Here is a 16,576-nt window from a genome sequence, read left to right as displayed (position 1 = left end):
TTACTAAGGGCCGCGCTTAGTAACCCGTTGTTTACCCTGGTTACCATCGTTAAAGTAAAAAAACAAACACTACATACTTACCTACCGCTGTCTGTCCTCGGCGCTTTGCTTCTCTGGTCTGGCTGTGAGCACAGCGGCCGGAAAGCAGAGCGGTGACGTCACCGCTCTGCTTTCCGGCTGCCCGGCGCTCACAGACCAGAGAAGGAGAGCGCCGAGGACAGACAGCGGTAGGTAAGTATGTAGTGTTTGTTTTTTTACTTTAACGATGGTAACCAGGGTAAACATCGGGTTACTAAGCGCTGCCCTGCGCTTAGTAACCCGATGTTTACCCTGGTTACCAGCGAAGACATCGCTGAATCGGTGTCACACACACTGATTCAGCGATGTCAGCGGGAGAGCCAGCGACGAAATAAAGTTCTGGCCTTTCTTCCCCGACCAGCGATATCACAGCAGGGGCCTGATCGCTGCTGCGTGTCACACTGGACGATATCGCTAGCCAGGACGCTGCAATGTCACGGATCGCTAGCGATATCGTCTAGTGTGACGGTACCTTTATGGACCCTGCATTAGCTTACACGCTGTATAATGACCCCCACAGTAGTACTTACATCGTATGATTGCCCCCAAGGTAGGCCCCAAACTGTATAATAGCCCCCACATTTAGTTCCCACGCTGTGATGACATTACTGCGACAAGACTCTGAAGTCCTGTGGTTATACCAGCACATCACATGCTGTTCTCTAGACTGCAGGCTTAGAGCGTCTTACCGTCTACAGAACAGAGAGCGTTAGTGCAGGGAGAGTATATCTCCCTGCACTATGGCCAATCTTATCTATATCTGCGAGCTATAACAGTGATAGTAGCTCTAAGTGGGCTCCTCTGAGCGTGGGGCCCAGGGCGACTGCACCCTCTGTTCCCTGGTAGCTACGCTACTTCCCTACCAATCTCCAACATTTTAGAACACACAACTTGTGGCTTATCTATCACGAAAGGTATTCAGGACCTTCAGTATTCCTTTATTCACTGTTTTGGCAGTAAGTAATCCATAGCAATTGTTTAATTCTAGTTTTTCGTATTTGTGTTTTAGGGTAGAATGATTTTTATCATATGAATTAGCCTTTTCCTTTTTTCATATAGTGCATATTGGCTGCCCAGTTTTCTGGATTTATCTTCATATCGATACCAAATTCTTATTAGTCCTTAGACCTAAGAATCAGTTGGACTAAACTAATAATTTTCTTCTAGAAATGATAATCAAATCAGTTAGGGAAAATACAAAATCTGTAGGGGAGGAACATTTAAAATGTGTTAATTTTGCAGCCTTTTGCTTGTTTATTCTTGCAAAGTTCCACATTGCGTTGAATTTTATTGAAGTACTTTGCTGCAAACAAATGTCACATTTTTTTAGCCCAAAATGAAAGAAAATGACGTTTAACACACTAGTTTAATTTTTCTGTAATTTGCTTAGTGTTTATTTTGACTTGATTCAGTGCTTATGTGGCGGGACATCTATAGCACCCTGTTTGACTCATGTCTTTGGAGTGCATGGGTTCTTATAGTGCAGTGGGATCTTTGTCCCTGTATTAGAGTCTACCACCATAAATTGCACTAGTGCCGACTTTGGGTTTAGGTGTGGCACAGGGCTGAATATATATTTGCAGCCAAGCCAGCTCTGGATGTGACTGGAGAAGACAATATCGACAAGATTATTAATGTTTTGAAATGTGAGGGTTTTTTTTTTTTGCCTCCTAAAGTGTAGATCATGTAAGTTTTAAAAAAAGATACTGGCAACTACCAGGCCAAGTCTCACTGCTCTGATTTCTTACTAAAGTAATTTTATATATACTTAAGCAATTTTGTTTGGGTCCATATACCCCCGACGTGTGCAGTTTTCTGCAATTGTTAATTACATTTCATGAGTTGATGAGCGGACTGTATGCTTTCTGTTTACCCTTGCCATTGTTAGGGAGCTATAGAACTTCCGTCCCCAACAGAACTAATTAACTCAGCTGCACGTTCTGCCTGTTTATGAAAACAACTGTGCGCTCCCCAGAGAACGCTGTCGCTTCCACATCTCCACATTCTTGTTTCTGTTGAGAAACTTGCTGGACATAGATTCTTATAGGTACAGTCTCCCACACTTATTACAAAAATGGACTCTGGGAACAACTGGTAAGACATTGCATCTGGATGCTGTAGAATATATTGCCAAAGTCAATGGATTTACGAAATATTGGTCTCAAAATAAGTAACCATATTCTTTACCTAAAAATAATAATAAAAACCCTGATTAGATCTACTGAACCCCTATCTGAATTCTATGTTGAATGTCAGTAGTACCGCAGCCATAATATAGCCATTTCTAACAGGCCTTAGAATACCAGTTCTTCTGCAGTTTTACGTTAAACACCCGTAACGGGGAATGTGGCCTGACTGAGGATGTAACCAGGCTGTGAAAACGCACGCACACAAAGCTAAAAGACTTGTCTCATCGGATACTGCCACTACAACTAACAGGTCTCAAAATCTATTATGATGCAGTGTAACAAAGAACCCTTTCTGAAGAGCAGGACTGTGACTCCCAAAATGCCGCTAGCACACTTGATGCAGCAATGCACGCCAGGAGACCAACTAGCTGGAGGAATGAGGCTGCTGCAAAACTATCATAATTTGCTCAATTGAATCTGGCATTGGCTTTGTCTGTGGGAGGAATAAGATGTGGTAGATGACCACAGTGATGGTGCCAAGGAGGACATTAAAGTGACGAATTAAGATGGCAGCACCCCTGAAGAGTTTAGCAATTAATCAAAGGTAGAGCACGACAATATTTCTGACACATCCCCTGCGTAGGCAGAACAACAAGAGCCCACATTTATAATGTGAAATACATTAAATGTAAAGATATTTTTGATAGGTCAAAGTTGCATTTTGAAACTACCGTCATTGAACCTATAAATGGGTGCCCTATGTTCTTTTATGGAGCCAAAGGCAGGACCTATAGAGGATATCAAAAAGGACAACTGCTATGGAAAGTAGACCAAGCAACTTAGAGATCTGCCTGACTCCAGTTAAAAATGACATCTGCTAAAATAATCAGTACAGTTGGAAAAAATTGATTACGTGAAAAAGGGTACCCTAAGGAAACCACTAACGTTGATTGCAATACTGGGATTTTAATGTACTTAAGAACCTCTTTATTCCTTGTACAGGCTTGATTTTGTTGGATTTTTGTCACATTATGTTTGTGTATATCTATAACTTTTTTTCTTTCTCCATATACTTTTTATAATGTGAAAAATTGTACATAATCGGCAGGATCCACCTGATCTGTGGTGTGCCCAAGTTGTTTATTTGTATAGTTTAAGTGATTTAGCAGTTTGTAGTGTGAATTTTCCACGGATACCTTCTCATTTTATTTTTTTGTTTTTATGAGGACCTGGAAAACTGGTCACTTCGTAATATTGTCTGTATAGTAAGTAGTGATGAGCGAATATACTCGTTACTCGAGATTTCTTGAGCACGCTCGGGAGTCCTCTGAGTAGTTTTTCTTGCTGCAGCTGAATGATTTAAATCTGTTAGCCAGCTTAAGTACATGTGGGGATTCCCTAGCAACCTGGCAATCCTCACATGTAACATGTAATGGCTAACAGATGTAAATCATTCAGCTGCGGCAAGAAAAAATAAATCTGAGTACTAAAAAATACTCGGAGGACATCCCGAGCATGCTCGAGAGATCTCGAGCAATGAGTATATTCGCTCATCACTAATAGTGGGTCTTCCTTAGTAAGTAGAAGGATTAAACCCATGTGACCATTTTGAAAACAAAATGCTAAAACTACTTGGCAAAAAAGTCCTCACACCATTTTATATTCAATGAAGCGTGCCCATACGTTCCCAATGTGGAGCCCCTGCTAGTTCTCTTTGCAACTGGGTAACTTCAGGCAGCTAATGTGTGAATGCCAAACAAAAGGTGTTGGCCAACTGTCTGCTGAACTATATAAGTAATGGGGGGAAGTCCTCATCCCCACTTCTTACAGGCCTCTAAAAGGCTTCAGAGCAATGTCCTCTCCCAACATCTGTGTAGGAGGCTATAATTATTGTACTACCCAAATCAGCGAGAGATCTCTTCATAGCGGATCCTTGTCAACTGCAGTCATTGTCAAGTGGTGAGAAAATATTGGCAGCCAGTTTTCCAAGTAATAGGTATGAATTTGCTCTTATTCATATTCACTTGAAGCAAACTGGAAGCCTTGTTCTTTTAACCAGAAATTATCCTTTTTTTTTTTTTAGAACGTTCTTGTACATACTGACCTTTCACAACAATTGGTGTAGGAAACTGACCCCCAAGAAGAGTCTGTACATATACTGCACATGTCCACTTTCTTAGATGTTAGATAATTAGATGCAGTTGGCACTGGGGATGTATACATTTATGGGTTCTTCGTGATATCAACTTTATTGCAATAAATGTCTCTTCATTTTACATTTGCTACAAAGGCTTTGAGATCTTTTGTTTGACATGTGTGACGCCCAGGAGACCGGGGTTCCCAGCACCGGACCAATGGGGTCTGTCTCTTAAGCGGGATGTCACGGGTGGCTTGACCCGGTGCTGTGGCCTCAGGCAATGCACAGTGTAAGGGGTATCATGAGGGAACAGGCACTTACTTGATCAGCAGCAGGTTCTCTCAGCGGTGATGATCCTGATCCTGGATAGATAGCTATTGTCCAAATGAAAGTCTGAGGCACTGAAACGTTTAACCAGTTTACTTCAACATAAAGGGATTTACAACCAATCCTGTCACCGGAGTCTGTATGGGAACTCTGAGTTACTTTGACCCTGCCGGGGTCTTCGCCTCTTATTGTACGCAATTTCTGTGTGGCCCTGCTGCTGTATGTGAACTGGCTGCCGGCCCAATCTGTCCCCTCCGGGTCCTGGTTCGACGGGCAACCCGAGTCCTTTTATCGGCTTACCCCCTCCAGGAGTACCGCTGAACTCTGTGTCTGTTGCTGCGTCCGGCCCTAGTGAAGCTGATATCACCTCACGTTTTTCCGGTTGCTGTATTATATATAATGAATACAGCCACGGATCCGGTATCCGTCTTTGCGCCTGTTCTGGGTAGTGATTAATGCTACCCGATTCTCACAATGTCCTTTTTCTCTGTCCCTTTTCTCCTCAGGCCGGTGATTTGGGCCTGGAAACCGTCATAGGGCTGTTAGAAATTCAGCTGTATGACCTCTCACTTTCAACTCCTTAGCCCAACTGCCATTTCATCTCTCAGACCAGAATGGATCAAGGGGAGTCTCTGGAGCTCCCCCTTCTGGCCGGAGGTGGTAGTGCAGTCTTGCTATTTTAGTATTTGTATTTACTGTCAGTAACTATTTTTGTGGCAAATACCCCTAGGGGTGCCACATTCCCCCTTAGTTAAGAACAGTACTCCGGGACTGTGGGACGATAACATTTTGAAATAACAATTAATATGTACAGAGTCTTAAAAATGAAAAGTTACAAAAACCACTCAAGGAAACAAAAATAGAGTTCTGTATAAAGTCACTTCAAATAGCGTCCATTAATACAGTTCTATCCTTGAAGGTACTAGGAAAGGCACTGCACTTTGTGTCCAGGAATTTAGTTCAATTTTTCCAACGGAGTTACCAATATAAAGTCTAAAGAAAGTTCAAAAAGAGCAAAAAGCAAAGTTCAAAAAGCAGTCTTTCCGGAGCTTTGATTTAGTGCCTCCGGGCTGATAAAAAGTTCAAGAATATGCAATAAGTTCATACAGACAAGTCTCTGTAGGTACTGGGCTTAAACGTTGCAGAATGATAACAATGACTATAGTTTTATAGTTGGTAATCCGCATACCTGGCCGGTAATTGACCCTGGTTACTACGCTGTGATCTACGTAATAGCGGTGTCTCTTCATGTGGTGTACTACTGTCTACTGCGGATGTAGTATCTGCCCTCTCTGCTAAAGATAATTCCACGACTATGGAGTTGGCAAGTCCACCGTGAATGGGATTACTCTGATCAGGAATCTGTTCTTCCTGGCCTGGAACCTCCCGTAGTACGGGGTCAGCCTCTTCCTGTCTTGGGACTTCTGGTATTGGGTTCGGTGTTGGGTAAAAGGCCACCGTGGGAACCACTACTGCACCATGGTATGTTAGTAGGGTTTTGGGAAAGTCTCCTATACAGGTGTGATACATTTCCTCTTCTTTTTCCTTTACTGGTTGAATCTGTATGGGTTGAATAACTTCTGGTTCTGGCTGGACAACTTCTGGCTCTTTCAATGCTTCCGGACATAATTTAAGATTGTCTCTTGACACTAGTACAGATGTTAAGCCTCCGTTTTTGCTAATGAGACACATTTTAGGATTATCCATTCTTGTTGGTAAAACTGTGTAGGGTACGGCTTCCCACTGATTGTCTAGTTTATTGGTTCGACGATTTCTCTTGAGCACTTGGTCACCCGGTCTTAATGGGGTCGCTAGAGCATTCTGGTTGAAAGATCGCTCTTGTCTTTCTCTAGTTTGCTGAAGGCTTCTTTCCACCCTCTCTTGCACTTGGCGATACTGCTTTTGCCGTATGATATCCCAATTGGAGTCTTGAACTTCTGCGTCTGGTTTCAGAATTCCCATTTCTAGATCGATTGGTAATTGGCCGGGTCTTGCACGCATAAGGTAAGCTGGGGTGCAGTTGGTGGAGCTCACCGGGACATGATTATACAGATCCACCAAGTCAGGCAATTTCTCTGGCCATTGATTCCTTTCTGTCTCAGGTAAAGTCTTTAGTAGGTCTATTACAATATGGTTCATCTTCTCGCATAAGCCGTTTGTTTGTGGATGATAGGCCGTCGTCCGGATCTTTTTGCAACCATACATATTACAGAATTCTCTGAAGATCTCTGATTCAAAGGCTGTACCTTGGTCGGTGAGAACCTGTTCTGGATATCCATGGGGTCTACAAAAGTACGTTTGGAATGCTTTGGCTGCTGTTTTTGCTGTCAGATCTTTTACGGGTACTACTACCAAGAAGCGTGAATAATGGTCCACGATGGTCAAGGCATAGACATAGCCGGACCGGCTTGGTGTCAACTTCACGTGGTCCATGGCTACAAGTTCAAGTGGTTGTTTGGTGATTATGGGCTGCAGTGGTGCTCTTTGGTTCTTTTGATCGTTTCTTCTGAGGTTGCACGGGCCACAATTTCTGCACCACTGTTCGATTGATTTTCTCATCCCGACCCAATAAAATCTTTCTCTTAGAAGTACTTCTAACTTTTTCCAACTGAAGTGACCAGCCCCATTATGGTAAGCTTCGAGGACCATCTTCACATCTTGTTTAGGCACGATAATCTGCCAAACCAATTCATGTGTTTTCGGATTGGTGTACCTTCTACAGAGCTTCCCTTGATACAGGAACATTTTGCCTCTCTCTTTCCAGAGTTGATGCGTCTCTTCTGGGGCATCCTCATCGGGATATGCACTTTGCTCAGTCAGCAGTTCCTTCACCAACTTCACAGCCGGATTGCTGTCTTGGGTGTCAGCCCATCTATGGTGTGCTAACGGATTAAAATTCACCTCTTGTTGTTTCTGATAGGTATTTGACTGATGATGTTTTGCCTTGGGATGATGGAAGGCTGGTAGTTCAATTTCTTCAAGCTCCCCCGTTTCTTCTTCTACATCTCTCAAGTGTGGCATCCGGGATAGGGCATCGGCATTTCCATTCTTGCGACCTGCTCGATACTTGATTATGAAGTTGTAATTAGATAACCGGGCTATCCATCGCTGTTCTAACGCACCTAATTTGGCTGTGTCCAGGTGGGTCAACGGATTGTTGTCAGTATAGACAATAAATTCTGCAGTGGCCAGATAGTGTTTGAAACGTTCAGTCACAGCCCAAACTACTGTCAGTAGTTCCAATTTGAAGGAGCTGTAATTTTCTGAATTTCTTTCAGTAGGCCGGAGCTTTCTACTTGCAAAGGCGATCACTTTCTCCCGACCTTCTTGCTTTTGTGACAGCACCGCTCCTAGTCCCACATTACTGGCATCGGTGTAGAGGATGAAAGGTTGATGGTAATCTGGGTATGCCAGAACCTCTTCTCCGGTTAGTGCCTTCTTTAGTTGTTCAAAGGAGTCTTCCCTTTCGTCGTTCCACTGAAAAGGAGGGTTTCGGTTTGAAGGTTTCTTCGTCTGCCCTACCAAGGTGTCTTGCAAGGGTGCTGCCAACTTGGTAAATCCTTTTATAAATCTGCGATAGTAACCCACCAATCCCAGGAATTGTCTCACTTCTTTTGCGCTGGTAGGTCTTGGCCAATCCCTTATGGCGCTTATTTTCTCGGGATCTGGTGCTACTCCCTCCGAACTCACGATGTGTCCCAGGTACTGTACCTTTGGCTTGAGAAGGTGACATTTGGATGGCTTGACTTTCATGCCATACCTGGATAAGGCTTCGAACACTTCTGCCAGGTCTATTAAGTGTTGTTCGTAAGTCTTTGAGTAGACGATCACATCATCTAGGTACAGGAGGACGGTCTCGAAGTTCTTGTGTCCGAGGCAGCATTCCATCAGCCGCTGGAAGGTACCGGATGCGTTGCAGAGTCCGAACGGCATGCGATTAAATTCACATAGACCCATTGGTGTGGTGAATGCCGTCTTTTCCTTATCTCGCTCAGCCACAGGGACTTGCCAATACCCGCTTGTTAAGTCTAAGGTGGAAAAATAATTAGCAGATTTCAAAGCAGTTAAGGACTCTTCTATCCTAGGCAAGGGGTAGGCGTCTTTATGGGTGATGTTATTAATCTTCCGGTAGTCTACGCACATTCTCATGGTTCCGTCCTTTTTTTTGACAATCACTAGAGGGGCCGCCCAGGGGCTACAGCTGTCTCTCATTACCCCGGCCTGTTTCATCTCCCGCAGCATATCTTTTGCACACTGATAGTGAGCGGGCGGTATGGGTCTATATCTTTCTTTTCTTGGGGGATGGTCACCGGTGGGGATTGTGTGTTCTACCCCTTCTATCCGTCCGAAGTCCAATGGGTGTTTACTGAAGACTTGTTCATATTCCGTCACTAGCCTATACACTCCTTGTTTTTGATGGGTAGGTGTTGAATTTATGCCCACGTGTAGCTGTTGGCACCAATCCTCCAATTCTCCATCTGAGCCGTTGACTTCCACCTGACAGGTTGGTTCTAAGGGCTCAATGGTTGTGATGGCATTGTTGTCAACAGTATATAGCTTTGCCACTGTAGCATACCTTGGCAAAGTGACCTCTTCCTCTCCACAGTTCAAAAGTCGTACCGGCACTCGTCCCCGGTGTACCTCGACTACCCCTCGTGCTGTGAGTATAGTGGGCCTGCTGTCGGTGTACACTGGTTCTATTAAGGCTTGATAATCTCGTCCCTTAGTACCAATGGCTGCTCTACACCATACCAGCATTTCTGTTTTTGGTGGGATTACAATAGATGTCGGATCACTTACCCTCACACTGCCGATTTCTCCACCTGCAACTTCTACCTGTTGCCTTAACATCAATACTTTTATTTCCCTCCGGAGAACTCTCTGCTGGTAGGATTGGGCAGTTTCAGCAATTTGCTGTAAGACAGAAATAACTTCGGAAAAGCAGTTCTCTAACACATTCATTCCTATCAATACAGTTGGTTCACAGTTCCGCCGGTCAACATCAACAACAATTATACCCTGTTTCTTCAATTCTACTTTACCAATCTTTATGGTCATCTCCCTGAATCCTAGTTTCGGTACCAACTTACCATTACTGGCCCATATATCTAGTTCAACATCAGAGGGCCCTTTATCAATATCTGCATCAGCCCAGTACCTCTTATAAAGGATATACGGTATAGATGAAATCTGGGAACCTGTGTCCAGCAAAGCGTTGAGGGGAATTCCGTCCAGCACGATAGGGATAATGGGTCGTCCTCCGATGTACCTGTCGTGCCAGGGTGTTGGGCCTTGAAAGTTCATTCCTGCGAAGCGGCCCGCATTCCCAGGGGATTCCCGTTTAAATCACAATCTCGTGCAAAGTGGCCTGGCTGCTGGCAACGGCGGCAAATGGGCTGTCCATCCGGTTGGTAGCGGTCGCGGGGTCGTCCTCTCCATGTCGGGTATCTCCGGGGTCTCATCCATGGAACATCTTCTCTACGGTTTGCCAACTCCATCTTGGGTCCTCTCATCTCCTGCATGATTTTAGCCATTGAAGCAACAACATCAGTTAAAGAGTCAAGCTTTTGTTGAAGAGCCTCATTAGTACTGCGCCCCAGGGGCTTAGCAATGGCCCCGGACATAGCTGATGTCACTGGCACTCCCTGTTGTTGAGGAACCTCTGCCATGGGTTGCACAGGCTCCTGATCCCGAGGTGCCTCTGCCAGCTGGAGACGTATAGCGCTCTCCTTTAATTGGGCAAATGTCAATTCAGGGTTCTTAAAAACAAGCATGCTCACATGCCCCCGGTGAGAAGGGGTGTAGAGTCCCTCAATAAATTGATCTCTTAGCAGTTTATCCGCTCCGGTGTTAAAAATGGGTTCAGCCAGTGTAAGTGATTTAAGGGCTTCCTGCAGGTTTAAGGCAAAGTCTCTCACGCCCTCATTAACTTTTTGTTTGCAATTAAAGAATCGTACTTTAGCTTTGCTGCTGGCAGTGGTTTCAAATGTAGCTTTTAATCCAGCAAATATGCGTTCAACAGTGCCTTTTAGATCAGCTGCCCATGCTGTGACTTCTCGCTTAGCATGGCCACTTAACTGCATCATCAGGAGACTAACACGCTGAACTTCACCCACGGGGAACATGTTAAAATGGGCCAGCATCTTTTCTCTGAAATCGTCAAGGGTATTAGGCTCACCTTCATACATTGGAAGCCACGGGCCACCCGGGGTGTATGGCATCAGCACAGGCATGATGGGCGCCACTCCTTGCACCGCTGCGCTACCGGACTCTCTATCGACACTCTGTCTTTCAGCTGCATTAGCGTCGCCGGGTGCTGCGGCGTCTCCGTGCTGCGACATACTGTGCCCCCTTAGTTAATCCGGACCCTTCCGGTCCTCCGCTTCCGTCGGGATAGTGTAGATTAGTTCCGCTGTGCAGCAGGATTGGTTTTCCCCTTGATCTGACGTCAGCGCGCTCACCTTGGTGCCGCCCACAATGACACGCCCCCTGCTGCTCCCGCCCGCCGCGCGCTCTGTAATGGCGGATTCTGAAGCTTTTCAGTCAGACTGGGGCTCAGGTAATGGCGTAGCTCAATTAACAGTCTCGTGCCTAACGGTTATGAGGTGATGGCGGCCATCTTTACTCCATTATAACCAATGGGGAAAAGTCACTTTCAATAGTTTTTAATGGGAAATGGAATTATCTTTAATAAAGTCAATTTTCAAGATTTTTCATCCAAGTTTTCACAGTTTTGGGCTCCAATCACGGCACACAATACCCGGTATACGGGCTGGCTGAATCCTGTTCGTGACGCCAATTGTGACGCCCAGGAGACCGGGGTACCCAGCACCGGACCAATGGGGTCTGTCTCTTAAGCGGGATGTCACGGGTGGCTTGACCCGGTGCTGTGGCCTCAGGCAATGCACAGTGTAAGGGGTATCATGAGGGAACAGGCACTTACTTGATCAGCAGCAGGTTCTCTCAGCTGTGATGATCCTGATCCTGGATAGATAGCTATTGTCCAAATGAAAGTCTGAGGCACTGAAACGTTTAACCAGTTTACTTCAACATAAAGGGATTTACAACCAATCCTGTCACCGGAGTCTGTATGGGAACTCTGAGTTACTTTGACCCTGCCGGGGTCTTCGCCTCTTATTGTACGCAATTTCTGTGTGGCCCTGCTGCTGTATGTGAACTGGCTGCCGGCCCAATCTGTCCCCTCCGGGTCCTGGTTCGACGGGCAACCCGAGTCCTTTTATCGGCTTACCCCCTCCAGGAGTACCGCTGAACTCTGTGTCTGTTGCTGCGTCCGGCCCTAGTGAAGCTGATATCACCTCACGTTTTTCCGGTTGCTGTATTATATATAATGAATACAGCCACGGATCCGGTATCCGTCTTTGCGCCTGTTCTGGGTAGTGATTAATGCTACCCGATTCTCACAATGTCCTTTTTCTCTGTCCCTTTTCTCCTCAGGCCGGTGATTTGGGCCTGGAAACCGTCATAGGGCTGTTAGAAATTCAGCTGTATGACCTCTCACTTTCAACTCCTTAGCCCAACTGCCATTTCTTCTCTCAGACCAGAATGGATCAAGGGGAGTCTCTGGAGCTCCCCCTTCTGGCCGGAAGTGGTAGTGCAGTCTTGCTATTTTAGTATTTGTATTTACTGTCAGTAACTATTTTTGTGGCAAATACCCCTAGGGGTGCCACACATGAAAATCAGATGTAGTTACTTTTTGAAAAATGTGGACTCTATATTATGAGTATTTGTTCAGTAATTGCTGTTTTTCTTTCTTTCAGATTTGACAGATGAGAAGGTAAAGGCATATCTCTCTCGCCACCCGCAATTGCTAGATGAGTTTGTAACAGAAAGTGTTGCATCTGAAACAGTAGAAAAATGGATGAAGAAGAAAAACCTAAACGAAGGTAAGATATTTTATTTCATATGTGTAATTGCCTTAGAACTCATTCCCATATCCCCATAGGGCAGCACGGTGACTCAGTGGTTAGCACTGCAGCCTTGCAGCACTGGAGTCCTGGGTTCAAATCCCACTAAGGACAACATGTGCAAGGAATTTGTGTGTTCTCCCTGTGTTTGCGTTGGTTTCCTCTGGGTTCTCCGGTTTCCTCCCACATTCCAAAAACATACTGATAGGGAATTTAGATTGTGAGCCCCATCGGGGACAGCAATGATAATGTGTGTAAACTGTAAAGCGCTGTGCAATATGTTAGCGCTATATAAAAATAAAGATTATTATTATATCCTGCTGTGAGAAGGCAGCAGCCAACACGTGAACGGATTGTCCTGTAACAAGTTTGTTTTATTGGATTACATAGCATGGGGTTCCCAGAAGAAAGACAATTACTCTATTACTCCCCACCTCTAACCCACGTTGCCTAGTTTTGCCAAACCTAGATAGTATTCCACCAATGATGTACCAACTTTAGCAGATCATGCTTTCAAGGCCCCTGTTTTTTTTAAATTTATTAACCCCTTCCCGACCTGTGGCGCCACGTAGGCGTCATGAAAGTCGGTGCCAATCTGACCTGTGATGCCTATGTGGCGTCATGGCAGGATCGAGTTCCTGCAAATCAGGCGAAAGGGTTAACTGAAATTTCACCCGACCTGCAGGTACAGGAGGAGTTGTACTTGAGCCCAGGGAGGGTGGCTTTGCGCCACCCCCACCCCCTTCCCCCGTGGCTACGATCGCTCTGATTGGCTGTTTCAATTTCAACAGCCAATCAGAGCAATCATAATATTTCACCAATGAAAATTGGTGAAATATTACAATCCAGCCTTGGCCGATGCTGCAATATCATCGGCCACAGCTGGAGACCACGATCTGCCCCCGCCACCGACTGACAGCAGCGATTTGCCGCCACCGTCAGTCTTTCCTCCACTCCGTCCTGTCCTCCACTGCCCTCTCCCCTCTGTCCTCCCCCGTGCTCCGATCTCACCCTCCTGTACCTACCGAGTCTCTGTGTCCCTCCCAGTGTCCGTCCGTCTTCACCATGGGTGCCGCCATCTTCCAAAATGTTGGGCGCATGCGGCCGACAGATTCATTCCAGGTTCATTTTGATCACTGTGATAGGTTCTATCATAGTGCTCAAAATAAAAAAGTAAATAACCCCCACTTTATCAACCCCATAGGTAGGGAAAATAATGAAATAAAGAAAATATATTTATTTTTATTTTTCCACTAGGGTTAGGGTTGCAGTTAGGGTTAGGGTTGCAATTAGGGTTAGGGTTGCAATTAGGGTTAGAATTAGGCTATGTGCACATGGTGCAGATTGGCCGCTGCGGATTCATGGCAGTTTTCCATCACATTTACAGTACCATGTAAACCTATGAAAAAAACAAATTCGCTGTACCCATGTTGCGAAAAATACAGCGCGGAAACGCTGCGTTGTATTTTCTGCAGCATGTCAATTCTTTGTGCGGTTTCTGCAGCATTTTACACCTGTTCCTCAATAGGAATATAGGTGAAATCCACACAAAAAAAACACTGGAAATCCACTGGAAATCCGCTAGTAAAACACAGTGCGTTTTACCTGCGGATTTTTCAAAAACGGTGCGGAAAAATCCACACACCAATCCGCAACGTGGGCACAAAGCCTTAGGGTGAGGGTTGGAACTAGGGTTAGGGTTGGAACTAGAGTTGGGGTTGGAATTAGGGTTAGGGGTGTGTTGGGGTTAGGGTTAGGCTTGTGGTTAGGGTTATGGTTAGGGTTGAGATTAGGGTTAGGGCCGGGATGTGTTGGGGTTAGGGTTGGGATTAGGGTTAGGGGTGTTTTGGGGTTAGTGTTGGAGTTAGAATTGAGGGGTTTCCACTGTTTAGGCACATCAGGGGGTCTGCAAACGCGACATTGCGCCACCATTGATTCCAAAAAAATCTTGCATTCAAAAAATCAAATGGTGCTCCCTCCGTTTCGAGCCCTGACGTGCGCCCAAACAGTGGTTTACCCAAACATATGGGCCATAAGCGTACTCAGGAAAAACAAACAACTTTGGGGGTCTAATTTCTCCTGTTACCCTTGGAAAAATAAAAAAAACGGGGGCTAAAAAATTATTTTGGTGGGGAAAAAAAAGATTTTTTTTTTTATTTTCACGGCTCTGCGTTATAAAATTCTGTGAAGCACTTGGGGGTTCAAAGTGCTCACCACACATCTAGATAAGTTCCTTGGGGGGTCTAGTTTCCAAAATGGGGTCACTTGTGGTGGGTTTCTACTGTTTAGGCACATCAAGTCTGCGGGGGAAGTGGAGAGAGGACATGGTTTGCTGTGTGTGGGCCATGTCTTGAATCATGTCGGGTTTTGGGAGGGAGGGGGAGGAGGCCGGTGGTTGGATTGCCGGCTTTCAGGCTGTGTAGCGCTGGAGTGGATAGTAGTATATATACATGTATGTGTCTACTGACATATATATATATATATATATATGTGTGTGTGTGTATATATATATATATATATATATATATATATATATATACAGTATATATATATATATTTTTTTCTTTTTGGGACACATGGATCATTTCTATAGCGGTATGTTGGTTTTGCAAGCCTGCGAGAAAACCACGCAGTACGGATGCCATACGGATTACATACGGAGGATGCCATGCGCAAAAAACGCTGACACACCCTGCCTACGGAGGAGCTACGGACCACTATTTTCGGGACATTTCAGCGTATTACGGCCGTAATATACGGACCGTATTTTCATACGCTGAGTGTGAAGCCGGCCTTAGGCTGATAACTGGTTCATGCAGCTTTACATGAACACCCGAGCCTTACACTATGGCCGGTCCGAATAACTAAAGCAATTGTTAACATCCACCTCTCGTGTCTCCCCTTTTCCTCATAGTTTGTAAGCTTGCGAGCAGGGTCCTCATTCCTCCTGGTATCTGTTTTTAACTGTATTTCTGTTATGCTGTAATGTCTATTGTCTGTACAAGTCCCCTCTATAATTTGTAAAGCGCTGCGGAATATGTTGGCGCTATATAAATAAAAATTATTATTATATTATTATTATCAGGGGCTCTGCAAATGTAACATGACGCCCGCAGACCATTCCATCAAAGTCTGCATTCCAAAACATCACTACTTCCCTTCCCAGCCCCGACGTGTGCCCAAACAGTGGTTTTCCCCCATATATGCGTTATCAGCGTACTCAGGACAAACTGGACAACAACTTTTGGGGTCCAATTTCTCCTGTTACCCTTGTGAAAATAAAAAAAATTGCGAGCTGAAAAATAATTTTTGAGGAAAGAAAAATGATTTTTTTTATTTTCACGGCTCTGCGTGATAAACTTCTGTTAAGCACTTGGGGGTTCAAAGTGCTCACCGCACATCTAGGTTAGTTCCTTGGGAGGTCTAGTTTCCAATATGGGGTCACTTGTGGGGAAGCTCCAATGTTTAGGCACACAGGGGCTCTCCAAACGCGACATGGTGTCCGCTAAAGATTGGAGCTAATTTTTCATTCAAAAAGTCAAATGGCGCTCCTTCACTTCCGAGCCTTGCCGTGTGCCCAAATAGTGGTTTACCTCCACATGTGAGGTATCGGTGTACTCAGGAGAAATTGCACAACAAATTTTATTATCCATTTTATCCTGTAGCCCATGTGAAAATGAAAAAATTGAGGCTAAGAGAAATTTTTTGTGGGAAAAAAAAAAAAAGTACTTTTTCATTTTTACAGATCAATTTGTGAAGCACCTGGGGGTTAAAAGTGCTAACTAAGCATCTAGATAAGTTCCTTGGTGGGTCTAGTTTCCAGTATTGGGTCACATGTGGGGGAGCTCCAATGTTTAGGCACACAAGGGCTCTCCAAACGTGACATGGTGTATGCAAACGATTGAAGCTAATTTTTCATTCAAAAAGTCAAATGGCGTTCCTTCCCTTCCGAGCCCTGTCGTGCGCCTACTAATAGAATA

General features: G+C 44.9%; 1 protein-coding gene across 2 annotated transcripts in view; it reads left to right on the top strand.

The window, feature by feature from the left end:
• The window catches only part of PDE10A (phosphodiesterase 10A), a 291,576-nt gene that overhangs the window by 118,746 nt on the left and 156,254 nt on the right, over positions 1-16,576 (top strand). For both annotated transcript variants that reach the window (XM_069725886.1, XM_069725885.1), the window contains exon 2: positions 12,450-12,575. In XM_069725886.1, the coding sequence (XP_069581987.1) occupies positions 12,450-12,575 (126 nt within the window). The remainder of the gene's footprint in view (positions 1-12,449; positions 12,576-16,576) is intronic.

Source organism: Ranitomeya imitator, chromosome 5, assembly GCF_032444005.1.
Source record: "Ranitomeya imitator isolate aRanImi1 chromosome 5, aRanImi1.pri, whole genome shotgun sequence".
Taxonomy (NCBI): Eukaryota; Metazoa; Chordata; class Amphibia; order Anura; family Dendrobatidae; genus Ranitomeya; species Ranitomeya imitator.
This window is presented reverse-complemented; position numbering and strand designations above follow the sequence as displayed.